Genomic DNA, 27,342 nt, shown 5'->3' on the forward strand with positions numbered 1-27,342 from the left:
TGTGTGTGTGTACGTGCATGTATTAGACAGGCACACATGGGGGCACATTTACTTAGCTCGAGGGAATGAATAGAAGAAAAAATACTTCGAATTTCGAACGTTTTTTTTTTTTGCTACTTCAACCATCGAATAGGCTACTTCGACCTTCGACTTCGAACCGAACGATTCGAACTAAAAATCGTTCGACTATTCGACCACTATTCGAAGGTCCCCATAGGCTTTCCTGTCAATTTGGGATCGAAGAAAAATCGTTCGATCGATGGATTAAAATCCTTTGAATCGTTCGATTTTTCCTTTGATCGTACGAACTAATGAAATGCGGTAAATCCTTCGACTTCGATATTCGAAGTCGAAGGATTTTACTTCGACAATCGAATATCGAGGGTTAATTAACCCTCGATATTCGACCCATAGTAAATGTGCCACATAGAGTATATGATTTATTCTGACAATGCACCAAGTTAGGCCTTTCTTTCCAAGCTGAAAACTACGTGTATCAATGTGATATTCCGAAGGGGAAAAAAGGGTTAATTATGGCTGCAGAGTAGACATTAGGGAGACACACAGTCAGGGATATCGCTAACCCCTGCCCATCTGAAAAAAAGGTACTTTTCATATCCAGCTTTTAATTAATATGTAACCTCAAAATATAGTGGGTTTAATAAAGTGGACATTCTTATTGCTAGGCACACCCACCTTTAATAAGAACATCTCCTTTGCTCCTTTTTAAAAAGATGATGGTTTAAGGAGATTGAAAACCATCTGAACTTACAGTACTATAAATGATGATGACATTCCCTTAAAAATGCAACTGCTCGGGGTACAACCCAGGGTGCAGATTGTACTGACACTATATTCTTCAGTACGCACTCAAGTATCCTCTGCACTAGCCTGGGCAGACGTTTGCAGTACAGAGATTTTCTGGAGATTCCATTATTGTGCATGCACCCAACAGGGATATCTGGGTGCACTTATGAATATGGAGGTGGTGAAGAAGACAAGTGTCGGCCTAGGTGAGATGTTAGTGATTATAAATTACGGAAAGCTTCCCAAAAATTGGCACCCATCAGCATAGCCTACACACTAATAGTTATAAAAATTACAGTAATCAAGAAAGAAACGGAAGTTTGGTGCCAATAGTCCTCCTGTTGCTATACTCAAAAGGGGCCCAATTCATTCTTAAGTGTCTCATCCACTGGACTCCTGAGTAGTGATGGGTGAAATTATTCGCCCGCGAAAATTCTCCCGAAAAATTGCCGGCGGTTATAAATTTTTTTCGCAAATTCGCCCATCACTACTCCTGAGATCCAGCGCATATATACAGCAATGATATTTATTTGTTTCCTTGTAAATATGCAACCACCATAAGAATACAAACAAGAAGGGTCTGATTGTAGGCACAAATGTGGTACAGAGCAGATAAAAGCAGATCTTTTTAAAGCAAACAGCCCTTGATATTTTTTTGAATTTTATTACAGTCCCCCGTAAGTGTTGGGAAAGACTTGGGAACTCCCAGTCTTTATAAAACAGTTCTTATTTATGAAATCAAAACATTCTAGCCTGTTTCATGGCAGACTGGGCAATATTTCATTATGGGCCTCAGATTTCCTGTTTCCATTTTTCATTGTTTAACTTGGACCCTGCTAATCAATAAGCACGTTTCCCCTTTAGAAATCACGCTGATTCTGTTTTAGACCATCAGATTTAGATTCTTTTCCTGGTTTTCTAATAATTTAGATTTTTATTATCTATACCTGGATCTGTAAGAAATTCCAGCTGGAAACATGGATCCAATGCAAAGCAAATATTGTGGATTTAATAAAAGTATACCCTCTGCTTTGTTACACGTAATTGTTACACGTAATCATTATTTTGAACTGCTTGTAAAACTGATTTCATGTAAACACAATTGTGACCTTAGAAAGCACTATATTTATGAAAAGGCCTATGTTACTTTAAATTTATAGACCTGTCGTTCACATATGTTATACTGTCTGGACTTAATGGTTTGTTTACACAGCTTTAATGTGTATTAACCCATTTGCTTTATCCCAGCCACCACACTTTGACAGGTACCTATGCGGCAGAAATAAAATAAAGCCCCTAAGCAAAAGTATATACGGCCCTTTGTTTCTCTGTAATCTGAAACAGTAATATTTTAGTGCTGACAACTGATTAAAGGGCTCTGATGTGTACATGGGAGCTTGTTGTGCATCCTTGGGTAGTAATATATATATATATATATATATATATATATATATATATATATATATATATATATATATATATATATACTGTATATCTATATATATGCAGCATCTGAAGGAATACTTTAAATATAATTTAAATGGTGCTTGCAAAAAAAAATCCCAGTGGGCACAGAGGGAAATAAGAAAGGAAAATGACCACATTGCTTTTGTTTTATAGCACATTGTTTTGAATTCAATACAAAGGGAGCTGATTTAGCTTTCATGGGACGCTTAGAAGCGCGGCAGCACCCGCCAGAGTGATGATGATCATTATTTGTTATTAGGGACATTTGTAAGTTGTCAATTTACTGTGTAGGCCAGAACAACACCGAGCACAGGCTAGTAAGGCAGGATACATAGAGAATGCAGGGCTAGTACCGAGAAATGTCACTGCTCTGGGAAATGGCAGATAATTCATTTAACTTAATAGATGGAAGGTTTAAATGGAGACAGGTGCTCACCATCAGAATTACTTTGCAAGTCATTGTTTATTGATTGCCCATATAACAATAGAAAGCGATACAGCGTGTCTGTATTTTATTTCTCAAAACACTCTACCTGTTCCTTGCATCGGATTACATGTCTGGAGCTGCAACTGCTACTTTTCCAGAGGCACGGGGGCAACTTGAATAACACTGTGCTTTTACTATTGGCTAGTACACTGCTTTTCAGTTTTATGGTTAGATAGAAGTGGAAAATCTCTACCTAATTAAACTACCTTTCATCTGGTAATCCAGGGTAAAGGGCCTGTCACAATCCTTATGTAATCCAGCTCCATATCGATGCTTAGAAATGTCATCAAATATATATATATATATATATATATATATATATATATATAGACAATTACAAGAGTCCTCAGCACTCAACCCATTATCAATATATTTAAGACAGAGACATTTTGTGCATACTGCTACTGAAAAATGCCTTACCCTTTAAACAAAACGGATTGTTTGTCCATATATTGCAATTATATTTATCTATAGTTTCATTATACATTTTATAAAAGGGACGAAAACGTTTTACCTGCAACTTACTAGCTGCTTTCAAAGTAAAACTCCCAAAGCTCCCACCCTCTCCAACTATAGTCAGGTGATCCCACTGGTGTCTAATAAAAGGGCAGCCAAGTTTGGGAGTTTTACTTTGAAAGCAGCCAGTAAGTTGCAGGTAAAACGTTTTTGTCCCTTTTATAAAATGTATAATGAAGCAATAGAATTCTTAATGAATCAGATGAAAATTGAGCATAGGACTGGCCAGATATGGGATGACTTTGACGTAGGTGGCCAGCTTAAATATATTGCAATATATGAACAAACAATCCCTGTGTTGTTTAAAGGGTAAGGCATTTTTCAGTAGCAGTATGCACAAAATGTCTCTGTCTTAAATATATCGATAATGGGTTGAGTGCTGAGGACTCTTGTAATTGTCTATATGTATTTTGTGGTCACCTAATGGTTTTAAAAACTAGTGGTGAGCACAACTTTCCCTTGTGTGTTTTATTTATATATATATATATATATATATATATATATATATATATATTGATATAGAAAAGATGATCCACTGCCTTCAATCCCCATTATGTGTGTGTGCAGAGCTGGGCCAACTCTAAGCCGCACTTGATGCCCCACCTGTCACCTTGTGGGCTATTGAGGCGTGATTGACAAGCCCTCACTTCCCCTGCCTGTTATAAGATACATGGGCATTATACTGAAGTTTCCCTCACCCAGGGGCCAAACTAGGGGTAGGCAGATATAACAGGTATGAGCCTAGTGCCTCCCCCCCCACACACTCGTACTCTAGGCATGTGCATGTGATCCTCTGTCTATTCCTATTTCCAGCCCTGCATGTGTGGTATCAGCATGTAAGTACAAACACAAAGTGGATTTGATTGTGGAAGCACTAAAGTGTGCATATTCTTAAAGGGGAAGTACGGCTTTCAAACCAAAATTTGATAAAGAGGCCCACATAACACAGAAACCCCTAATATACCCATCACAGTTAGCTGTTTCTTCAAAAAGTATGAGTAAATGAAATTTTTTATGCTAAAATCATGTTTAAAAGTTCTTCTCTTTCTGCATCATTTGAAATCCTGGCAGGAAAAGAGGGACTAAACACTGATGTTATAAATTGTAACAACTTCTCCACAACTTACAGACAGCATGCAGGAACTACATAACCCACAATGCATTGCACTGTCATGTTCCTTTCCTTATTGAAATCACGTGGAGAATGTAGGCTAAGGACAGCTGGTGGTTGATACAAAGTAACAGTAGTCAGTCAGCTCAGCAAAGTAGTCAGAGAGATCAGCAGGAGAGCACCGGGCTAGGCTTAAGGATCTGTCAGAAACCATTAAAAATAATGAAAAGTCTGCATATTTTTTAAATTATGTACCGTATATACCCGAGTATAAGCCGAGTTTTTCAGCATCCAAAATGTGCTGAAAAAGTCTACCTCGGCTTATACTCGGGTCAGCGGTACCCGACCCGAATAGCTGAGATTGCAGTCACTTTTAATCATTCCTATACCAACAGTTCACTTGGGGAGAGACTGCAATATCCCACAATGCCCTCTGTTGGTTATATGAAAGAATAACAGTGACTGCAATATCACACAGCACCCTCTGTTGGTTATATGAAAGAATAACAGTGCGCCCTCTGTTGGTTATATGAAAGAATAACAGTGATTGCAATATCACACAGCGCCATCTGTTGGTTATATGAAAGAATAACAGTGCGCCCTCTGTTGGTTATATGAAAGAATAACAGTGACTGCAATATCACACAGCACCTTCTGTTGGTTATATGAAAGATTAACAGTGACTGCAATATCACACAGCGCCCTCTGTTGGTTATATGAAAGAATAACAGTGACTGCAATATCACACAGCGCCCTCTGTTGGTTATACGAAAGATTAACAGTGATGGCAATATCAAACAGCGCCCTCTGATAATGGTAGTGGAACAGTGGGACAATGCACACAGTAATCCGTTTGGCAATTCTCTGTCACCATCAACTTTGCAAAGAAGTCCGGTTGATCGCTGGGGGGGTCGCTTTGGCAGAATGTGCGCTGCTGGGAGACAGGGCTGTAGTTGTGTCTAGGCTTATACTAGAGTCAATAAGTTTTCCCAGTTTTCGTAGGTAAAATTAGGTACCTCGGCTTATACTCGGGTCGGCTTATACTCGAGTATATACGGTATATTCTAAACTTGCTTGAAATTATGTTAACTTTTCAAAAAGCCTAAGTTATGTTTTTGTGGAGTTCCCCTTTAAGATACAAAAAAAAATGACCAGTAGCATATGCGGACTTTTCAAACAGAAGTGCAAATGAATTTAGCTGATTATTTTTAGGACTGCTTTACTGTCAGTTACCAGTATGCTGTAATAGAGTCTTACACCTTCCAGAAGAAGAAAATATTCTGGTGATTTGTTTTTATTTTTGTAGAGTGCTAAAACCATGAAAAGTGCATAGAAACAAGCATGAAGTGTTTTAAGCAAGAATATCATTATGGTACAGTATGTATTTCAGTGAGGGAAATCAAGTATAAATGTTGATTGTGGCAGGGTTTAAATAAGAACTGTTGTGAATATTGCACAGTGCAGAGCTTCACTGAAATAAACTCTGCCTGAATTATGCATTTTTCACAATTATCATCTGGAACAGGAGATAGGGTATCTCCAGGGTTGATCATCCTGTGAATAACACATTGTTGCTTTTATACTCTGTGGCAAGGAAGCAGTTGAAGTGGCACATAATGCAGACTTGAAATATATTTGAATCTTTAAATCACATTTTACTGCCTATTCCTAAGCATTCTTCATTCAATAAGTGACTGCTCACACATTTCACTCCATGCCGAAATGACTCTGTTGCCATATTTTTATCAGAAATATGGGACAAAAAAACTACAAATTCCTGAATGGATCATAGAGCAGTAAAACAGGAGATCATAAAAGAATATAAACATACATTCTGCTCTGTAAGCCTGAGTCACCAAGATATGCCATCAGCACAGTGAAAGGTTCTGTAGTTGCAATATCCAGGCCAGTGTGAAAAAAAGCAAAAAGCCTGATATTTTTGGACAATTCGCCAGCTAAGGGTAAGGCCACACTGGGCGTTATGGGGAGATTTGGTCGCCTGGCGACTAATCGCTTCGTCTTTGTGGCAACCAACCAACCAAACGCCTTCCCTCACTCTGCGCTGGGTAAAATGAAAAAAAAAAAAAACGCGGCGATTTGTTTTCCAAAGTCACTCGAAGTGCAACTATCCGCTGAGTAATCACAAAGAATATTTTAGTTTGCAGCAAGACAGTTAAGACTAGTGGGGTAGTGTTTGCAGTGGTTGGAGGGCCATCAAGTACAATTCACTGAACTGGAATGTTGAGTTGTCACTGAAGCTGGAATGGAGTTGAGGTTCAATCCATCCAAAGGACCATGGGTTGTAATTCATTGCAGTGAGTGGGCTAATTATTGTACTTAACTGCAAAAAACAGTACAGGTATGGGAACTGTTATCCAGAATGCTTGGGACCTGGGGTTTTCTGGAAAACGGATCTTTCCATAATTTGGTTCTTAACACCTTAAGTCTACTAGAAAATCATGTAAACATTAAATAACTCCAATAGGCTGGTTTTGCTTCCAATAAGGATTAATTATATCTTATGTGGGATCAAGTACAAGCTACTGTTTTACTATTACAGAGAAAAAGGTAATCATTTTAAAGATTTGGATTATTTGATTATAATGGAATCTATGGGAGACAGCTTTCCGTAATTTGGAACTTTCTGGATAATGGGTTTCCCGATAACGGATCCCATACCTGTAGTTTACAGTAGCTGGAAGACCTATGGGCAGATTTATCAAGGGTCGAAGTGAATTAGAGGGAATTTTCAAAGTAAAAAAATTCGAAGTCGAAATAAAATTGGTCGATCGTACGTTAAAATAGTTCGAATCATTCGATTCGAAGTATTTAATCGATTGATCGAACGATTTTACTGCGACCGCAGAATACACAAATTCGATGAAAAAAGTTTGAAATCGAATTCGAAGTATTTTAATTTGATGGTCGAATTTCGAAGTATTTTTTACTTCGAAATTCGACCCTTGATAAATCTGCTCCCTAGTTTAGTTTACAGCTGATGGAAGATATGTTATTTACAGCAGGGCTGGGTATCTGAAATACCATGTATACTCTGAGGGCCAATTTTATATATTTTATCAACTCTCTAAAACTCTGAATTAAGTGTAAAAAACAGAAAAAAACTTATACAAAACTATACCAAGCAAACCGTTGAAGTCCTCTAGAAGTCAATAGGAGCTGCGTTGAACCAATTGGACCTTTTTTTTAGCCATTCAGACTTTTTTGGCTTTTTTCACTAGTAATTGGCCAAAAAAGAAAAATTGTCCGCATTTTTTAGAGGTTTTAGAGGTATTTGTATTTTTGAATACATTGTTCGGCTTTTTTTTCATTTGCAATTTTTATGTTGATCTTTTAATAAATTTCTGGGTTTTAGAGAAATTAGTTTCAAAAAGCTCTAATACCACTAAAAATAAATGGACCGCTATGTGCATTTGTTAGCTTGCAACGCTTTTTTGGCAGGCAGCCGGAGGAGTTCACTGTAAGATTCTTACTTGCCCTTTTTTCTAGAAGTTAACACCCTAATTTAACTAAATCTGCCTCCCTACATCACAGCAAATGGGAGTCTCAAACCTAGTGATTTTACATACGTCTGAAAGGAAATGCCAGATCTGCTCCAATAAAAAGCAGTTTATCATTCCAGTTTAATGTGAAACATAAAAGACGCCAATGTGACTGTAAATATGAATGTGAGTACATTCACTGGTTATTAGACTTTTTATCTTCATGTAGTTTGTAAAAGTCATTTTGCATTTATACTGGACTCGTTTGCGGCTTCTATTTTTATTATCACAGTGCACCCAGAAATGTTTTGCCTGCAGAAAGATTCATGCGCTTGCTTAGGGGTAATCAAGATATTAAGTGTTTACAAAGAAGGTGTCAGTAAACACTTCAGTGCAATAATTACAAAGATAATTTTTGGTAATTCATGCTAATGGAGGTATTCATTTAGAGTACCTTTATTCTTTCCCTTGATGAATAATAAATGAATTGCAGTATCTAAAGCAACTGCTAGTATTTTTAAATGAGTTCTCTCTTCAATTACAGGCAGTAAACATGTATATAAATAACGTAAATATATATGAGTGTAAGTAAAGGATATTCCCTGCAGTATAGTTTCAATGAAATGTGAATTACTCTGACACAAGAAGTATGGTGTTTATCAATTCTTCTGAGTCTCTGCTTTCCTGGCCAATACATATGTTTTTGGCTCAGGCTGAACCAAACTTCAGATGAGCTGGGGTTTAGGATATTGTTCCATCCTGCCGGCTTATTGGCTAGAGAAAGTGACGGCACCCATACAATATTGGCCTGACTCCTACTTTTTAGCTAGTGGTACTGGTTGGGTAGGGTGTAGTAAAATAGAAATAAAAATGTCCCAAGAGATGGTCAAAGTTTTATTATAGTGACTATCCAGTCAGGGTAGAACTAGAGTGTGAGCAACACAGCGTTAAAGCAGTCTGTCTGATTTCTATAGCAGGAGCACATGACCTGAAGGGACAGGGATCTTTTATTTCATATTTAGCCCACATACTAGTCGCTTATATAGCTATTTTCTAGTTGGGGGGGGGGGGTTGTAGGTGTGACTTCTATTCCATTATTACTGGGATAGAGTTCCAAAAGCAAACATTTTAATCTAACTTTAGAGGTACTCATGTCTATTCTACCAAATTCATCACTATTATATGTATATTGATACCTTTTTCACATACTGTTCTTCTTGTCTAGCAAAACATAATGTCCCGATCAACTGTCTGCTTTCTCCCTACATTGTGCGGTGTGTTCCAAATAGGAATTACCGGTGAATGCCTAAGATAACAAGCCAATGTATCCAGATGTGGATTCTAATTCAACATAGTTAGGCATTATATGTTTTTCAAGTTTCCCCAGATAAAATAGAATTATATCAACCTTTATTTATATATAACTGACAAGTTACAAAGTATACAGTCCCATCACATCAGGGGAACCTACATCTAAGTTTCCGGTTATGTACGCACTCACGTTAATTGCCTTGGGTTGGTACAGAAGCCCAAAACATAATGTACAACATTTCTAGCTAACTTTTCTAGTTAAGCTTTAGTTCTCCTTTAAGGAAGGAGATGGCTGGGTTCATGGGCAGAGAGAGAGAGAGAGAGAGAAGTGATGTCAGGGGAAGAAGTCGTTTGTTTCCTTACTGTCAGAGCAGGTAGAAACATCCCACCCATTCTCCCCCATTTTGCATATTTTGAAAAATGTCAGACGTTTTCTTCTTTATGTTTTCATATTATCTATTCATAACTGAATGTGGATGTTTTTCCTGAATGTGCTGTTACATTGTGGTTTCTGTATCTTTATACAGAATAAATGTGAGAGTCAGCATTATATTAATTCAAGTTAAATGAATGTGAAATGCTTGATCCAGGGATGTTTCCAATTGGATGTTGATTGAATGTTTCCAATCGCCATTGGGGTCACGAAGGAATATTTTCCCTCTTGAGGCAAAACTGGCACTGACCTCAGGCTTTTTGTTTTTTGCCTTCCTCTGGATCAAAACAATGCACAAATGATATTATATTTGAAGTTTTATGTGTCACAGCAGCGGTAGGACCTTGCCAGAGTACTGTACAGGTAAGTTTAGAAGAGGGAGAAAGGAGGTTCTCTCCTGTGACTGCACGGTGGGTTGATTGATACAGACGCTACTACTGCTTGTGCTAGGGGACAGCCTGCTTGGATTTCCTATCATCGACACACTACAGATTCAGGAGCGGCAGCAGGGCTGCTGAACTTCTCTCATGTTGGCTGCAGAGCATAGTAGCGATCTCTTGTTGAATTCTGGCTTTATAATATTGCCTCGGGTTAGGCTCGCATGGTTCTACTTATTTGATAAAACGTTAATAAATGTTGTGGATATTTTACACCCATCGCTGTCTCTTGATTTAATTAAGGCAGGGGTCCCCAACCTTTTTTACCCATGAGCCACATTCAAAAATAAAAAGAGTTGGGGAGCAACACAGGCGTGCAACAAGTTCATAGATGCCAAATAAGGGCTGTGATTGGCTATTCGGTAGACACTATGTGGACTGGCAGCCTACAGGAGGCTCTATTTGGCAGTGCACCTGGTTTTTATGCAACCAAAACTTGTCCACAAGCCTGGAATTCAAAAATAAGCATCTGCTTTGAGACCACTGAGAGCAACATCCAAGGGATTGGTGAGCAACATGTTGCTCGCGAACTACTGGTTGGGGATCACTGAATTAAAGTATATAGTAATGGGGTTCAGTGGGGTGGCTCAAGGCAAAGGATCAAATTGAGGTGTCCCCTTGGCAAGAGGCAGGGCTTAAAAAAAGTACATTATGGGCAGCGGGGACAGATAACTTGGGCAGTGGTAAAAAGGTTGATTTTTCATCTGGGAATGTTACTATAATTTAGTACTTTCTCATCTACCAGGTGGTGCACGTTTCTGAGGTGTTTCAGAAAAGATTAAAACACTGGAAATAAAACCCCTAAAGTGTTTGCTTTGTTGATATGCCTTACATATGACTTTTCTGTAATAAAACGTTAATACGTCAATGAGGTATTTGTGCTCTTTAGCCCCATTATTGTGAGATTCTATGATTCAGTTTGAGAATTAGCAGCAGGGTCCCAGAACGACTAGCTACATAAGGGCAACTGATATATGAAATAAGCCACAGCATTTTAAAAAGTAGCTTGGAGCTTTATAGTATGTACAGAGGTGTGGTAGTCAGGTACAGAAAAATTAAAATGTGTCATCTCTCAAACAATTCTTGTATTTACAGTACCTTCAGAAAATGCCCTGGTTTTGGAAAGTACCTGCACTTCTTTCAGACTGGTATTGTACAGTAAGAAAGGGAAATAAATTCAGTGTTTAACCTTTTAAGTGCCACAGATCAGTGACACAGTGTTACACAGCCCTTAGAGTTCCATTAACTGCATCCTGTCACCTCATTTAGTGCACATTTACATTTACTGCCCCAGTTCTCTACTGGAAAAAACAGTACTCAGAATGCTTCTGTGCCGTTAAGCTAATAAAAAGCCCAAGGGCCAGGAAGGACACAAGTACCCAACTTTGGTACTTCCAACTAAAGTAACTTTTAACCAAAGCAATTTTCAAAATGTGGATCCCTCAGTCGAACAATATAAAAGGCTTCTATTTCTTTAATAGGCTTGCAGAACCTCCAACATTATATAGTACCCAATTAAAGCAAGAAGCAATGAACTACAGAGGAAACCAAAAAACTGCCTGGGGCTCACAAGTGTACAGGGACCAATGCACAGTGACAATATATGTATGCTTTCCTGATCATCTTCCTGAATGAAGGTTGGACATGTCAACCCAAAAAAAGATTTTTATTTTTTTTTTTGCCTGAAAAAAGGAAACACAATTATAAGCAACTTTCCAAGATGAATCTATTAAAAATTGTTAGTGCTTTAAAAGTTATTTGTAAATGTAATTGATATTGAAAGCAGCATTTACTTAACTAATGGTTGTTACATAGTTTCAAAAGCCAGAGCCACCAAGGCAGAGAATAGAAAATAACAAACAATGCTTTCAATAGCAATACATTAGTGATGTGCGTGTCAGGTTTTCCTGACCCTCACCCGCCCTCCCTTGGCCCGCACCTGCCCGCATCCGCGCTTCCGGGTTCCTTTTATAGACCCGCCGGCATTTGACGGTGGCATGTGAGCTTGGCCCGAACCCACTCGACCCGCGGATATCGGGTCGGCCCGCACAACACTACAATACAAATAACTTAAAAACCACAGAAAATGTGTAATGAATGTATATTCCAAATTTGCGTATAATTATGTTTTCTTTTATTAGGCAAAACATTATTTTTTGGGTTGACATGTTATTTAAAGATTTCCATGCCAATAACAGGAAGAAGAGAATCAATAAGGTTTACAGGAAATGAACCGTAACAGGTACAACCTATGCGTCATTTCAATACTTAATACTTAATCATTTGGTACTTAGAAGAAAATACCATATTTCTGGCAAATTTTCAATTGGTCTTCATTTTTATAGCTTTAGAATTATTTGCCATCTGAATCTTTCCAGCTTTCAGATAGAGGTCACTGACCCCCAGCAGCCAAAAAAGCGTTGCTCTATGAGGCTACAGTGTTATTGTTGTTCTTGATTTTTATGACTTATCTTTCTATTCAGGTCCTCTCCTCTCCTATTCATCTTCCAGTCTGATATTCAAACCACTGCATGGATGCTAGGGTAAATTGGACTGAAATTTCAAACAACAGAGCATCAAAAGGCTAAAAAAAGCAAGAAATTAAAAATAAATACAAATCGCAAATTGTAATATGACTGTCACTCTATAACATACTAAAACAGTGCTAAGTATTAATGATTCATTAATATAAAACAGTGGTTACATAACTAGAGGTAAGGAACCTGTTATCCAGAATGCTTGGGACCTTCGGTTTTCCGGATAACGGGTCTTTCTGTATTTTGGATCTTCATACCTTAAGTCTACCAGAAAATCATGTAAACATTAAATAAACCCAATAGGATGGTTCTGCTTCCAATAAGGATTAATTATATCTTAGTTTGGATTAAGTACATGCTACTGTTTTATTCTTACCGAGAAAAAGTAAATAATTTTTAAATATTTGGATTATTTGATTATAATGGAGTCTATGGGAGACAGCTTTCCGTAATAATGGGTTTCTGGATAACGGATCCCATACCTGTACTACTATAACCCAAGTAGTAGTAAACAAACTGAAACAAACTCAACAACTTTATTGTCCAGCAGACTGGCCTAATTTATAATATACCACCCTCTCCAACAAAATCATTTCTGATATGTGTCAATTTAATATGGGGGGAGCAATTTTGCCACAGCTATAAAACAGAAACAGTAGTTTAGGTGCTCAAAGATGAGATCTTTGGCCACCCATGTCTTGCCTGGCTTGATATTACTACTAGAAATTAATGGCTCCCTGCAGAACATTTTCTCCCTTTCTACTGCACACGCGGAGCAACTAACATAATTAATACAGTGTCAGATTGCATGTTTGCATATAAGTACAAGTTGGTTGATGGATTTTGCTTCAGATGTATCAGAGGTATTTAATCCCTGTCAATACCTTGCAGGGAAGCTAAGAAGGTTACTATTGGCGAACTGAATTGTAAACCAGATTGAACTGGGGATGCTCTTTGTATGTGATTGCCCCCCCCCCATGACAGGGAGCAATATAAGCAAATTATTATTATTAGCGGATTGTTCAATTATGCAGTTATGTTTTGAAATAAGCAGAAACCCAGTCCATTGATCTCTACTAAGTGAAGTCTCTGGGAGTAATGTAACTAAGTGGCATGGGCCTGGGTGCGGGCTGTGAAGCCTGGTTTCCCCACGCTCCTCCGGAAGAAATCCTCTGTGTGGATACGCGGGCGCGCTAACAGCTGGCGGACCTCGAGGAGGGTGCGGACCCTAGTGCAATTGCACCCCCTGCTCTCACTGTAGTTCTGCCACTGCTCTCTTGGTTTAAATTAGGCACTATTCCATTAGGCTGGTTTATGTCACAGACTAACCCTTTAGACTGTTTGTGCAGAATAGTAATTTATGTATGTGGTATGATAATATTGTAGGGTTGTTTGGGGAAGGGCATAATTATAGGGTAGTTCACTGTTAAAGGAATTATTCAGTTTAAAAATAAAAACTGGGTAAATAGATAGGCTGTGCAAAATAAAAAATGTTTTCAATATAGTTAGTTAGCCAAAATGTAATGTATAAAGTAGGGATGCACCAAATCCACTATTTTGGATTTGGCCAAACCCCCGAATCCTTCTCGAAAGATTCGGTCAAATACCGAACCGAATCCTAATTTGCATATACAAATTAGGGGTGGAAAGGGGAAAACATTTTTAACTTCCTTGTATTGTGACAAAAAGTCATGCGACTTTCCTCCCTGTCCCTAATTTGCATATGTAAATTAGGATTTGGATTTGGTTCGGCCAAGCAGAAGGATTCAGTGCATCCCTAGTATAAAGGCTGGAGTGACTGGATGTCTAACATAATAGTCAGAACACTACTTCCTGCTTTGAAGCTCTCTTGGATTCCATTAATTGGTTCTCAGGCAGTAACCAATCAGTGACTTGAGGAGGGGCACATGGGTCATAACTGTAGCTTTGCATAAAACAAAAATGGTGGTAACGTGTTAGCCAGTAGCAAAAATAACATAAAAACAAACAAATCCAAAAAGTATTGTAGAAGTAATGCCTATATTGGCTACAATAAAAATACACTGCAAGCTTTTGGAGCACCAAGGCCCCTTCGTCAGGCAAATAAATTCTACAGATAATAAAATGAAATAAGGTGGGTTGTGAAAAGTCCAGGGATCTGTATCCAGTCAGGTCACATAATGTGTTAAATAAATCCATTTGAATTCATAGATCTTCCTTTCAGCTTTAAAGTTCCCTTTTAGAATTAAGACCTCCATGTCCTGAAGACTGTGATTTTGATTGCAGAAGTGTTGCCCCACTGATGTATCACATGATTTGGTCTTAATCTTATTTCTGTGATGGTTCATCCTTGTGTGTATTTTTTTGTCCTGTTTCTCCAATGTATATGCCTCCTGTAGAACACCTAGTACATGTAATCATGTATGTGATGTAATGGTGTAGACTTTTTGTGTATTTGGTATAGTAACTTGGAAATGTACCTGTTTTAGTTGTTTAGGAAGAGCACTTCTAAAAATCATTTTCCTCAGATTAGGTGCTTGTCTATAAAACAAGAGACAGGGGACTAACTACGGAGGAAGCAGACCCTGTGGCTGCAGGGGGCCCTGGAAGTATAGGTGCCCCACAAGGACCTGATTTTTATACAATTTCAATAAATAATGGTAAAACAGGTCAATCTCTAGACATTCCGGGGGCATGAAAAATAATTTGCTGTGGGGCCCATTAATATATAGTTACATCACTGACAATAGAGGTAGTTCCAGGAATTTTACCTTTAATCTATATACTATATATACCATAAATAGGTTAAGGGTCTGATGTTGCAATAAGCCAGGATATTTTCTGGACCAACAGATTAGCATATTGAGGTGCCATTTTGCTTCCCATAGCACCAGGGTACCTATTGTAGTTACCTACAACCCACAACTGAACATTATTAGAAAAATTGCCAAATACCTGCAACCCATGCTCCATGCAGATACCAGACTGGTGCTCCAAAACCTTGCAATGTATTTTTATTGTAAGCCAATATAGGTATCACTTCTACAATACTTTCTGTATTTGTTTGATTTTTTTTTTTATTTGTTATTTTAACTGTTGCTTTTGAATCTGGGCTGCATACTAGTGTGTTTGTCAATTTGTCATCAACATACTTTGACATCCTTACACTGGTCGGCTTCACAACAATTCACTCTTCCAGTCATGTACATTGAGATGATCAAAGCTGTCAAATTCGACTAGGGAGTTATTCAAATTCGATTTGAGTTTTTCAAAAAATGTGAATTTGATTTTCGAGATTTATCATACTCTGGCCCTTTAAGAACTCAAATTCAACTATTCACAATGTAAAACCTGCCAAATTGCTGTTTAAGGCAATGGGAGACTTCTAGGGATTAATTTGGAGTTGTTTGCAGACTTCCTGACATTCAAGTTTTTTTCGGAGATCCTATTCACCCGAGTTTAAAAAATGTGATTTTTATAATAAAGTTTGATTGGTCGAATTTCGAATTCATGGGAATTCATGGGAGTTTATGGGAGTTTTAAAGACACTCACATGAATTTGACCCTTGATAAATGTGCATCAAATGTCCAGTTGCCTTTGACTTAATTCTACTAGATACTGTATATAATGACCTGGATAAATGAGAATCTTCATAGACAACAAGAAAAATATTGTCTTGCTTCATAAAAAAGTAACACTGCCACAAGTAGGTATCATGGTTGGTGTATAAACTGAAGGCCTTTGCCTAGTTTTAATTATGGAAAATGGCATAAAATGCTAACGCTACAAGTACAATTATCAGGCTACCAAATCCGTTATTTCATAGAAGCGCATTTAATTACTGGAGTTGAAGTCAGTGGACACTCTTAATATGTCCCGTGATAGCAATATTAATAACTGCATACTAGAAATATAATTGCACATAGTGCTGGCACTTTCCGTATGTTTGTCAGTAATGATGAGCATGCAAGTGCTTACAGCCAGAAAAGCTATCTTAGGATAACATGCACCATTTAATAACAGGTCACAGAAGTGTGTTCTTTGAGGTAGGTGCGTCTGTTTGTGTACAGCGTAGTTCTTTTGTTCCAATTCCGAAAAGAATTGATAGAAAATATTATTATCTCAACAGTGGCCCCTTGTGCCGAGGCTGTATACAGAGATAGCAACACTGGAGAATTCACCCATAGGGGAACCGCAATGTGCTGTTAACACCAAACCAGCGGCTGCCGTGCCCCCCGATTGTTCTTAGCCTCATTGTTGTCATGAAGAAAAAAGCCCTGAGCTCTGATTAAATTTGGCATATGTGACTTCTCACCCCAGTGTGCCCTTCTATCAAGACGTAGCTGTGGATTAATGGTTATTTGCAATCATTAGAACACACTCCTAATGCATGCTACTGTGTGGGAAAAAAACCACTTTTCCCTGGCTACCGGTATGATCTGGAAACCACCTAAGCCTCCTATAACAGCAGTGGAAATTTGCTATTTTCCAGGATTTTCTTAGAGCTTTCCAAGTTCCAAAAAAACCCTGAAATCTGACTGCGAATTGAGAGAAATACATATAGATTAAAAAATAAAAACCTTTAAAATAAAATAAACAAAAAAAATACTTTTCATACTAATATATATATATATATATATATATATATATATATATATATATATATATATATATATATATATATATATATATTATTTTTTCAGAAAATGAAACATTAACAAAATATTTCTGACAAAATCCATTTTGTCATGGTTGCACTGAAAGAGGATTCAATATCACAGGTTTCCCAGGCTGGCGTTGTACAAGTAATGTATGTTATGTTGTGTATGTGCAAAGAGCAGAGAGGAGAGGGGCGAGCATGTGGAGTGATGGCAGTGGCTGCCTGAGTCCCTCTCTCTCGCTCTCCCTCTGCCTGTCTGTTTGTGCACGCTCGCTGCTAGTCTTTAAGCTGTGTGAGAATCCTGGGAGTTGGTGATGTCAGACTGGTGTGGGTCATTTGAAGGTTAGCAGCCTGGGAAGGGTTCATGGAAAGTTCACTCGCATATATTAGGCAATTCAATCTTTCATTTTGTGTGACACAAGTAGTAGGAAGTGAGCTGTTCAAAAGCAGAAGGATCTATTTGCTACAGAAGGGGGGACCGTACTGCTAGCTGACATAAATTTAGTTATTTTTTCCGACTTTCGGCTCAGTTGCTCACTGATACAAGCAGCAGCTGAATAGCTGCTACAGAAGGCTACAAGCACCTCCAGGAATTTAGATGCATTTTGCCTGGAGCTGACAGCTTGGATTTCTTCATTGCCTCCCCCCCCCTGCGCTCCGCTGGAATGGTTGGGAAGCTTGGAAAATAGTAAATGATCATTTGGATCAATTACAGGCTTTTAGCTGTGTTGTCTGTCATAATTCATGATTCTGATCTGGGAAAAAGACCAACAGCCTAAGTGCCAAAAAAAGGGGGCAGAGTTTGATGGAGTTGGGTGTACTTTTTCGATAGCGATTTGCCGTGCACCTAAAGGATAAGCACTTTAGCTAATATTGTGTATAGGGGGGGGAATCATGTTTGACTGTATGGATGTTCTGGCAGTGAGTCCTGGGCAAATGCTGGATTTCTACACTGCGAGCCCGTCTTCCTGCATGCTCCAGGAGAAAGCTCTCAAAGCATGCTTCAGTGGATTGGCACAGACAGAATGGCAACACCGGCACAGTGCTCAATGTAGGTGCATCTACCCCTCCATCTGTTTGTATTCTACACCTACCACTCCATCTGTTTGTATTCTCTCTTCTACTTCCCATTGCCTGCTGCCCGCAACTTCACACTGACATCAATTCCTTTTCAGCTCCACGGATCGACATCTGTGTTTGTACTCTGCACAACTATTTACTAGAATTTTATTGATTCAGCAAATTGCCATGACATTGCATGTGCTCTTAAAAACTATAGCAATTAGATCAAACAAATTATATATATATATATATGTGTGTGGGTGTTGGGGGGATGATTTGTGTAAGTTATTAATTATGCTTACATAGGCAAAGATTTTTTGTATTAATTTTTATAAATTACTTTTGATATGTTTTTTTATTGCTCCGTTATTTTCCTGGATTTTTTTCAAAGCCCCTTTTAGCCCAGACCCCTGCTTCCATTCTTTCACTAAGAAAAAGTTTCTTGTCTGTGCAGTGGCCATTACTCATGGTCACTTAAATGTCTGGCCATCAATTGAACCCTGAGCTGGAGGCTTTACAGTAGGAATCTTGTAAATGGGGAGAGGTCGTGTTAGTGGTCTGCTAAATCCTCTTATCTGATGGTGACACGGTGCTGAAGAACATATATAATGTAAACAGCAGAAGTGCTTTCACACCCTGCGTGCAAGTTTGAGAAATGACCAGAGGCACCAGAATGTACTAAGCCATTGACTGGCCAGAGGAGCCTGCAGGATGCTGCTTTGCTCTGACACTGATTTAGATAAATAGCCAGGCTATTTATCACAATGATTTTAACACAGTGTTCGACACCTCAGCTGTGGGCTGTTCCTCCCAATTATGTTGTTACTTTATTGTTTTATGAGCACTTCGCGCTCAGTAAGACTAAATGAAAATGTAGAATTTCTCTCTTTTTTTGCACCAAAATGTATTTTTAAACAGTGCAATAAAGAATCCCTTAGCCACCATGGGACAGTTTTATTCTAGCAATTAACATGTCAACAGGATCCTTAGAAATCAGTCATATTTCATGCTATTTTGATGCTTGTTTGTGTACGTGGGAGAATATATATATATATATATTTAGATGCAGAGAGATGTGGAAATCATTTTTGCATTGGTGTGTTAAGCTGCATTCTATGATGGTATCATGAAATCTATGGCCTCATTAGAGCTTGCCAAATCTGCTCTTAAAGTACCCCAGGATAAGACTTTCTTTAATATCGCCTTAAGGCAGTCAATAGCTTAGCCTGATAAAGAGTTCTACTTTTACACAGATTTGAACATTCATATACTATAAACCTTATCCAAATGCGGGGGGGGGGTATTATCTGAATGTTTCTAATCGTGGTAAACATTAAATGAGGTTCATTAGTTTGGCTGATAAAAGGAAGGCGGTAATAACAACAAAGCAACCTCCAGTTTCCACTTTAGAAATTAAAAAAAAGTAACTGGAACAGCAAACAGAAAATATTGTTCCTAAAAAGTTAGGTTTGATACGATACTGCCTCTGTGGCATTGTTTCCTTTGCCCCACTTTATAGACACATAATTAGCAATTCATTAAATTAGTAAGTAATATATTATCCTGTGAGAATAAAATAAAATGTCATTAACAGTCCAATGGCAGTTTATACTTGTATGTTAAAATGAGGGCCATAGAGATGGAAAACTTTTCTGCTTGGCAGTTTGTGTATTTTATATACTTTTACAGCTGTACTAATGTTTCTCACCAACATTTTTTTTTTTTACGCTGCCATTCTTTGTTGTAATTGTTATTATCCTTCAGCGTCACTTGGAAAATTGATCTAAGACATAAACCAGTCTTGGTATTTGATATCATTACACTTACAATGATATCACTAAATCATTTATATGGTATAAACATAAGCTTGACAGATCTGGCATATGGGCATTTATTGACCCCATACATAGTCTTTTTTTACTTCATTGCACTGGATAAGCAGTGTTAGCTTTTCCATTTGCTACTTTTAGAAAGAAAAAAGATGGAAAGTGTACCTATAATTGTAAAGACTAAGATTTCAAATCTAACTTTACACTCAATTGTCCATGTACTTTGTGCACTGTGTATTCATACAGAAGCAAGAAAATCTAAAATAAAAAGTACTTTTCTGGACTAGTTCTCCAGCTATATACCTCTTAGTATGCCTGGAACTGCTGAACAAGGCCTGGTCTGTTGGTAATTAGTCAGGCCAATTAAATAGCAGAGCCAAATTATAAATCTTTTGTTTTCTTGGATCAAACTAAAAGTAGCAAAATTCAAGGCATAAAAAGAAACATTTTTCTAGTGATCGTAAATGCTTTGTATGTGTGATAACATGTCAACAAATTGCATAATAATATACAGAGTGTATACAGGTATGAGACCTTTTATCCACAATGCTGGGGACCTGGAGTTTTTCAGATAATGGATATATTTCTATAAATTGGATCTTCATACCTTAAGTTTACTAGAAAATCATTTAAACAATAAATAAACCCAATAGGCTGGGTTTGTTTCCAATAAGGATTAATTACGATCAAGTACAAGCTACTGTTTTATTGCTACAGAGAAAAAGGAAATCATTTTTAAACATTTGGATTACTTGGATAAAATAGAGTCTACTGGAGACGGCCTTTCCATAATTCGGAGCTTTCTGGATAACAGGTTTCCGGATAACGGAACAAATACCCGTACTAAGAATACAGCCTGCTAACTCCTTATATAACAGACCTTCTATATGTATAAACGGTTCAAAAATGGTAATAGTGTACATTTTACAAGATATTATACCCTGGGAACTAAATAAACAGGAGCAATTACATTGATAACTGCCACTGGCTGTAGCTAGTCCACCAGATACTGACACAGTGACGACTTGGCAAAAATGATGATAGATATTTTGATATTCTAGCTTCTGATAAAGTTATACATAAATCCCTGTACCAAACGATACTCCTCAGAAAAAATGTTTGTAATTTAACACAAGGTTAGTAATTTCACTGTTAACAGGGGCAATATGTTTTGGTATCTGACTTGTGCAGAAGTAGAATTAGAGACAAATGTTTTTGCTTTACAACATGAATAACTGAAGTATTTATTTTATAGCAAAGGCTTTGCAAATGACTGGAAAAACAAAATATACAGCTTCAAAAGAAACACTGCTTGGTTGGATTTGTAAAATAAACTTTTAGTACTGATAATGGCTTTTAAGAGGCCCTTTTACCCTCTACAATGTGATCTTTTATTGTCTTTTATTATGCTGTAAAAGAAGAGATTTACACTGGTTTTTACACTTGTACCAGCAAAAAAAAATAGCGGGATATTTCTTTTCACGTGAAGCAGTTAGAAATAAATGCTCTTATTAGAGGAATTAAAACCTGAATATTTGAACAAATATTTTATTTTAAACCTATATAAAATAACCATGTAGAGGAGTTCATAGACAACTTCTAAAAAAAGATATAAATAAATAGCTAGATAAATATGTTGTAGTTCTTACAGTGTACTATTTATTATTCTACTGCCTTCCAGACATTTATTTCTGAAGGAGGCTACACAGTTATATGCAATTTATATGCTGATTTTAGGAGAGTTTGTTATCTGATGCAAAATCGAATCCACATTTTATTTTTAATTGGGTTTAGGCAGTCAGAACCACCTTCATGAAAAGAATATGATATACTATTTATATACTATTTATCTTGTCAGTGTGTGACACCTTGTTAGATTAAATGATGGCTGTAAGTTCACTGGAGCAATTTTGGGTCATCAATAGACAGAAAAGTGAAGTTTCAGGAGTACAAGTACTTTAGGAAACATAAGATTGTATAGTCTTGTTTACGTTTTGTTACACAATTATTTTCTGGGTGTGCCACAGAGCAAAAGAAAAAAAAACATTGGCTAATAGCCATCTATAATTCCAAGATGGCAAAGTGGGAACAAATCCACAAATCTTTCTTTAGCAGAAATATATTTACGTATATAATTTTAAAAAACCAAATATAAAACCAGTAACTCCAGGAGTTTTGCAAAGACGACATTACTGGTCAGATACAATTGCAGAACTAATCTCATATAAAAGGGACTTTGAAGTTAGTTCTATCCTATAAATTTGTTTTCAGGGTTATAAGCAATTCAATCTCTCAAAGGCAGCCTGGATCATTTCTAACGGTATACATTTTTATTGGCTTCAAGTAAAATTTAAATAAATACATAAATAAATAACCATTGCTTCAATAAAGGCAACTAAAGTAAAATATTCTCTACGTGGTGCATTCTTTTGCTAATGTCTCTTTACTTCACTGCCTTCATTAAAAAAAATGAAAATAATCAGATTTTAAACTTTATCTTTGCAATTAGAATTTTCTATTTTATTGCGCGGCTTGTGTACACACCACTACACTTGTAACAAAACAACATGGGCCATATTAATGTCTAAAATTTATTTTTGAAGCTTTTATTTTATTTTTTGATTTAACACAGTCTCTCACCATTTCTCAAATTAGCAGGCAAAATCCATGACAATGTTTAAAGTGGCGATATTTATGAATGTGTGTATTAAGCTTTATTCCAAATTGTACACCATTTGACACCACTTCAGAGCTGATGTAACCTATTAAAACCAATAGGTGCCTGGAAAAATGTACTAAGATGTGTATTTTGACTTACTTCAGATGTTAAGATCATCATTTTACTCCACCTTATATTAGGTATTAGGACAAATTCAGGTAGTAATTGTGGGGTAATTGGTGCAGCTGTACACTTGATTTTTGTTCTTAGCAGATACAAGAGGAACAACAGTGTCAGTACATACAATAATAAATATTTACAATTACATCAAATATTAAGGGGCCGATTTTAAGGGTCGAAGTGAAAATTTAAATTTTCAAAAAGATTTTTGGTCAAAACTCTCAAATTTGAATTATGAATTATCCAAACTCGATTCAAGTTTTAATTTGAATTAAAATTTTGAGATTTATCATACTCTGGCCTTTTAAGAACCCAAATTCGACTATTTTCACCTTAAACCTGCAAAATTGCTGTATAAGTCAATGGAAGAGGTCCAGGGATCAATTTAGTGATGTTTGCAGCCTTCCTGACAATTGAGTTTATTTCAGAGAAATTTTTAAATTCGATTTGAGTTTTTTTAATTCAAGTTTTCGGGTCGATTCAATTCATCCGAGCTGAGAAAATTTGATTTTATTATTAAATTTTGAATTTTGAATTTATGGGTACAATATCTGCTGTGTTTTGGAACTGAGTTTTGTCATTTGCACACTACAATATTTTTCTTCATTTAAATTGAATGACTAATATTGTCTCTGGGGAATAAAAATGTAAAAAAATTTGGAAAAAAAAATTGCGCAAAAAACATATGTGCAGCAAAGTATGCGCAGCTCTTCACTATATTCACAAAATGCATTTCCCCTATTAACATTGTTTAAATTATTAAAAACTGTACGAAAACATGAATTCAAATATGTATGTGAAATATATATGTTAAGAATGCAGTGAATAATGAAGCTAGATTCATCAAGGCCTATAATGAAAAAAATTAAACCATGAAAAAAAAAAATCTAATTTTTTTTGTACTCTGGTGGATAGGATCAACCTGCAAACTTGAAATTATATTGAATTCTCTGAAAAAAACTCGATTTACAGGAAGACAGCAAACAACTCCAAATTGATCCCAGGAAGTCCCCTATAGGCTAAAACAGCAATAAAAAACACGAAAAATTCAGAGTTTATTTACTAAAACTCAAAATGTTCTCATTATTTTATTAAAGCAAATTCGACCAAACTCCCGTCCACAATTTTACTTTATTTATCAATAAAATAACTTAAAAATTTTGGTGTTGGAAAAGACACAATAAAATTGTTAAATAATTTGTAACATTAACCATGCCTTTAAGAATGGCTTGGATGATTTTTTGGACAGACATAAGATCAAAGGCTATTGTGATACTAAACTCTATAGTAAGTATAGGTATGGGTATATAGAATTCAATTAAAAGTAGGGAGGGGTGTGTGTATGGATGCTGGGTTTTCATTTGGAGGGGTTGAACTTGATGGACTTTGTCTTTTTTCAACCCTATGTAACTATGTACTATGCTTTTTTTTTCGTATTTTACGTTCGAACACAAAGTTTTTTATTGTATTATAGTCCGAAAACCACTAAACCAGTGCAGATCGTGATATCTTACAATTGTAAAAGGGACATCTAGCATTGACTTCAACATGACCTCAGCAGGTTTGAGATTGAGTATTTTTTGGATTCTGACTTTTAGCAGCCTCGGGGTATAATAAATCTCCAAAAATTCTGGGGTTTTTTCCCCAGAAAAAAATGGTGTTTTTTTAAAATAACCCTCTAAATTTATATGTCACTCTTGAAGTATATTAAATATATTTACTATCGGTTTTGACTATTCTGCAGTTTGGGTCAAACAGGCAAATTAAAGAGGGAAGAGTAATATCACTGAATTAAATTTTTTGTCATATTGTGTGCAGGGCCCCGCTGTCACAAGCAGGGGGTCGGCACCCCCCTGTCTCAGGGGGGAATCAAAGAAACTCCAGGACAAGCAAAGAGTAGCTGCAGTCGTAGATATCTTGTAAGCACTTACAAAGATTAATTTAAAAAAAACTCTTACCAGTACATTCCATCCTTTTACTTTAGTACAGGGCAGCCTTGAGCCCAGCAGCGTTGCACCTTTGCATTCGATTTTTAAAAGGTGTGAGGTGCAGAGTGCAGCCATTACACTGGACATAAAATCATCTGTAAATGAGCACTATGGGTCACTAATTAGTGCCTCTTGACCTTGTGTACAGAGCAGTAGTAATTAACCCTAAGTCCACAACCTTATGACATACATGAACACTGGCTTGTTCATGAGAGATTTCTCTAAATTCTAAGAATACCAAGAACATAATGTGTTGTATTGAACAAGAGAATGAGTGTTGGACATTATTGCTGGTAGGAAAGCATTTGCAGGAGATTAGTTGCCCACAGTAGAGCAGATCTAAAACTTGAACGAATATTACCCACCTGAAAACTTGGATAGAATTCGAATCAAATTCGACTAAACTCGAATCCAGTTTTTTCTCTAAAAAAAACTCGAATGTCAGGAAGGATAATAACATCTTCAAATTGGTCACTGGACCTCTCCCATTGACTTAAGGTGGCCATACAGGGGCAGATAAAGCTGCCGATATCGGTCCTTTAGACTGCCCATGTATGGGGGCTTCCTATGGGTATTCTCGATAGATATCTGGGCGTCAGAACCCATTGCTCCTCGTTTTGATCCGATCGTTCAGCCCTAGGGCCGAATGTTTGGATTACCTCAATATAGCCCGCCGTTGGTGGGCATATCAGTGAAAGATCCGCCCGTTTGGCAATATCGCCAGACAAGCGGATCTCTTCATGTATGGCCAGCTTTATACATGAACTCGCCAGGTTTAAGGTGGTGAATAGTCAAATTCGAATTATTCCCAGGGTATAGGTTTGATAAATCTCAAAATTAGAATCGAGTTTGGATAATGCACAAATAGAATTTGAGAGTTTTGACCAAAAAAATAATTTGAATTTTCACTTCGACCATTAATAAATCTGCCCCTTAGAGTTCAACCTATATATTTCATTAATTTAATATAACACATTTTTTTAATATTGCATAGTTTTAAACCAGAGTAGAAAGCATTAAAATAAACAATGCAATTCAGTTCCAGTAAATTGTTGTGGCAGACTCCCAAACTCCCTTTTTAAACATCTCATTTGCTGCTTTGATTGATGGGCATGATGCAATTAGATGGGTTGGACTTTATTGGCAAATATTAATTAAGATAACCACAATAGGAAATTAAAGCTCTGGTATGTTTTAATTTTAAAGGTACTTGATATAGAAAACAAATACAAAGAACAGTGGCATAACTAGATGTTACGGGGCCCTACAGCAAATTAATTTTAAGACCTCCAACATTTCCAGAGTGTTATGTTTTGGGTACCGAGGATGAGTAGAGTATAACAGTGCTTTATTAGCAGAGACTCATGCAGCCATTATACAACAGTAACTTTCACTTTTAAGCTGTATAGTAGGAAAGCATTTGGGCAAATGTAATAAACAACAATGCATCTTAAAGCAATAATATACATTATTCACATCACATAGTCCTGGGTCCATGCAGGTAGTTTTCTGATTCTCACAGTACGCCTTATAGGTTCACTTTCTTCAGGCCTATTTCAGTTGACATCAGGAGTAGGAAAATGTCCTTCATCAAATGGAGCTTCTCCAAAGTCATATCTAACAGGAGCAAGGCTACTTGCATTCCATATGCATCCATCAGACAGTTCATATGTGTATGGTCCTCGCTGGCATCTCACTTCAAGTGGTGAATTAAATTTAGATTGTCCTTGTTTCAGTATTCCTGGTTTCTTAATTCTGACTAAAGATCCAGGCTGAAAGTGCACTTCTCTTGCACCAAGTTTTCTGTTAGTATAAGCCTTGCATTTGGCTTGTTGATGTTTCACAGTGTAAGCAGTAAATGATTTTGTAGGCACAGTATTTTGTGGAAGTTTGATATCTGCAACATGTAACAGTGCGCATCTGTCTGCCATGTAATAATATAATAAATCCACTATTTGGTCTCAGCATTTCATCTGTTAGATTCCCAAAGTCACAGGTAACAAAAAGCTCTCTCAAAGCCGCTACAAATTGTAAGATTTGCTGTCTGTAGTGCTTCTTTTAGACTTCTGTTGAATCCCTCGATTTCTCCATTTGCTTGTGGGTAATACACAGAAGATTTCCTATGTAGAATATTTCTCTCTCAGTAAGGATTCAAACTCATATGAGACAAACTGTGGTCCGTTGTCTGATATTAACTCCTTTGGATTACCTTCTCTGCTGAAGACTGTAGACAGAAATGTTATTACTGTAGCTGATGTTATATGAGAAACAAATGCAATTTCAGGCCATTTACTGTAATAGTTTATCAAGGTTATAGCAAATCTACAATCTATAGGAGCATCTGTAAAAGGACCGACAATATCAATAGCAAGTTTTTC

The 27,342-nt window shown here is 36.9% G+C and overlaps 1 protein-coding gene across 3 annotated transcripts in view; it reads left to right on the forward strand.

Moving 5' to 3' along the window:
• rarb.S (retinoic acid receptor beta S homeolog) overlaps positions 1–27,342 on the forward strand; it is a 245,930-nt gene that overhangs the window by 106,726 nt on the left and 111,862 nt on the right. The window contains exon 1 of one of the 3 annotated variants that reach the window (XM_018269282.2): positions 17,569–18,297. The exons of the other annotated variants lie outside the window; for them this stretch is intronic. Coding sequence (XP_018124771.1) covers positions 18,141–18,297 — 157 coding nt within the window. The 5' untranslated portion in view covers positions 17,569–18,140. Of the gene's footprint in view, positions 1–17,568; positions 18,298–27,342 lie in introns of those variants that run through there. 3 annotated transcript variants of the gene reach the window in all.

This window comes from Xenopus laevis, chromosome 6S, assembly GCF_017654675.1.
Source record: "Xenopus laevis strain J_2021 chromosome 6S, Xenopus_laevis_v10.1, whole genome shotgun sequence".
Lineage (NCBI taxonomy): Eukaryota > Metazoa > Chordata > Amphibia > Anura > Pipidae > Xenopus > Xenopus laevis.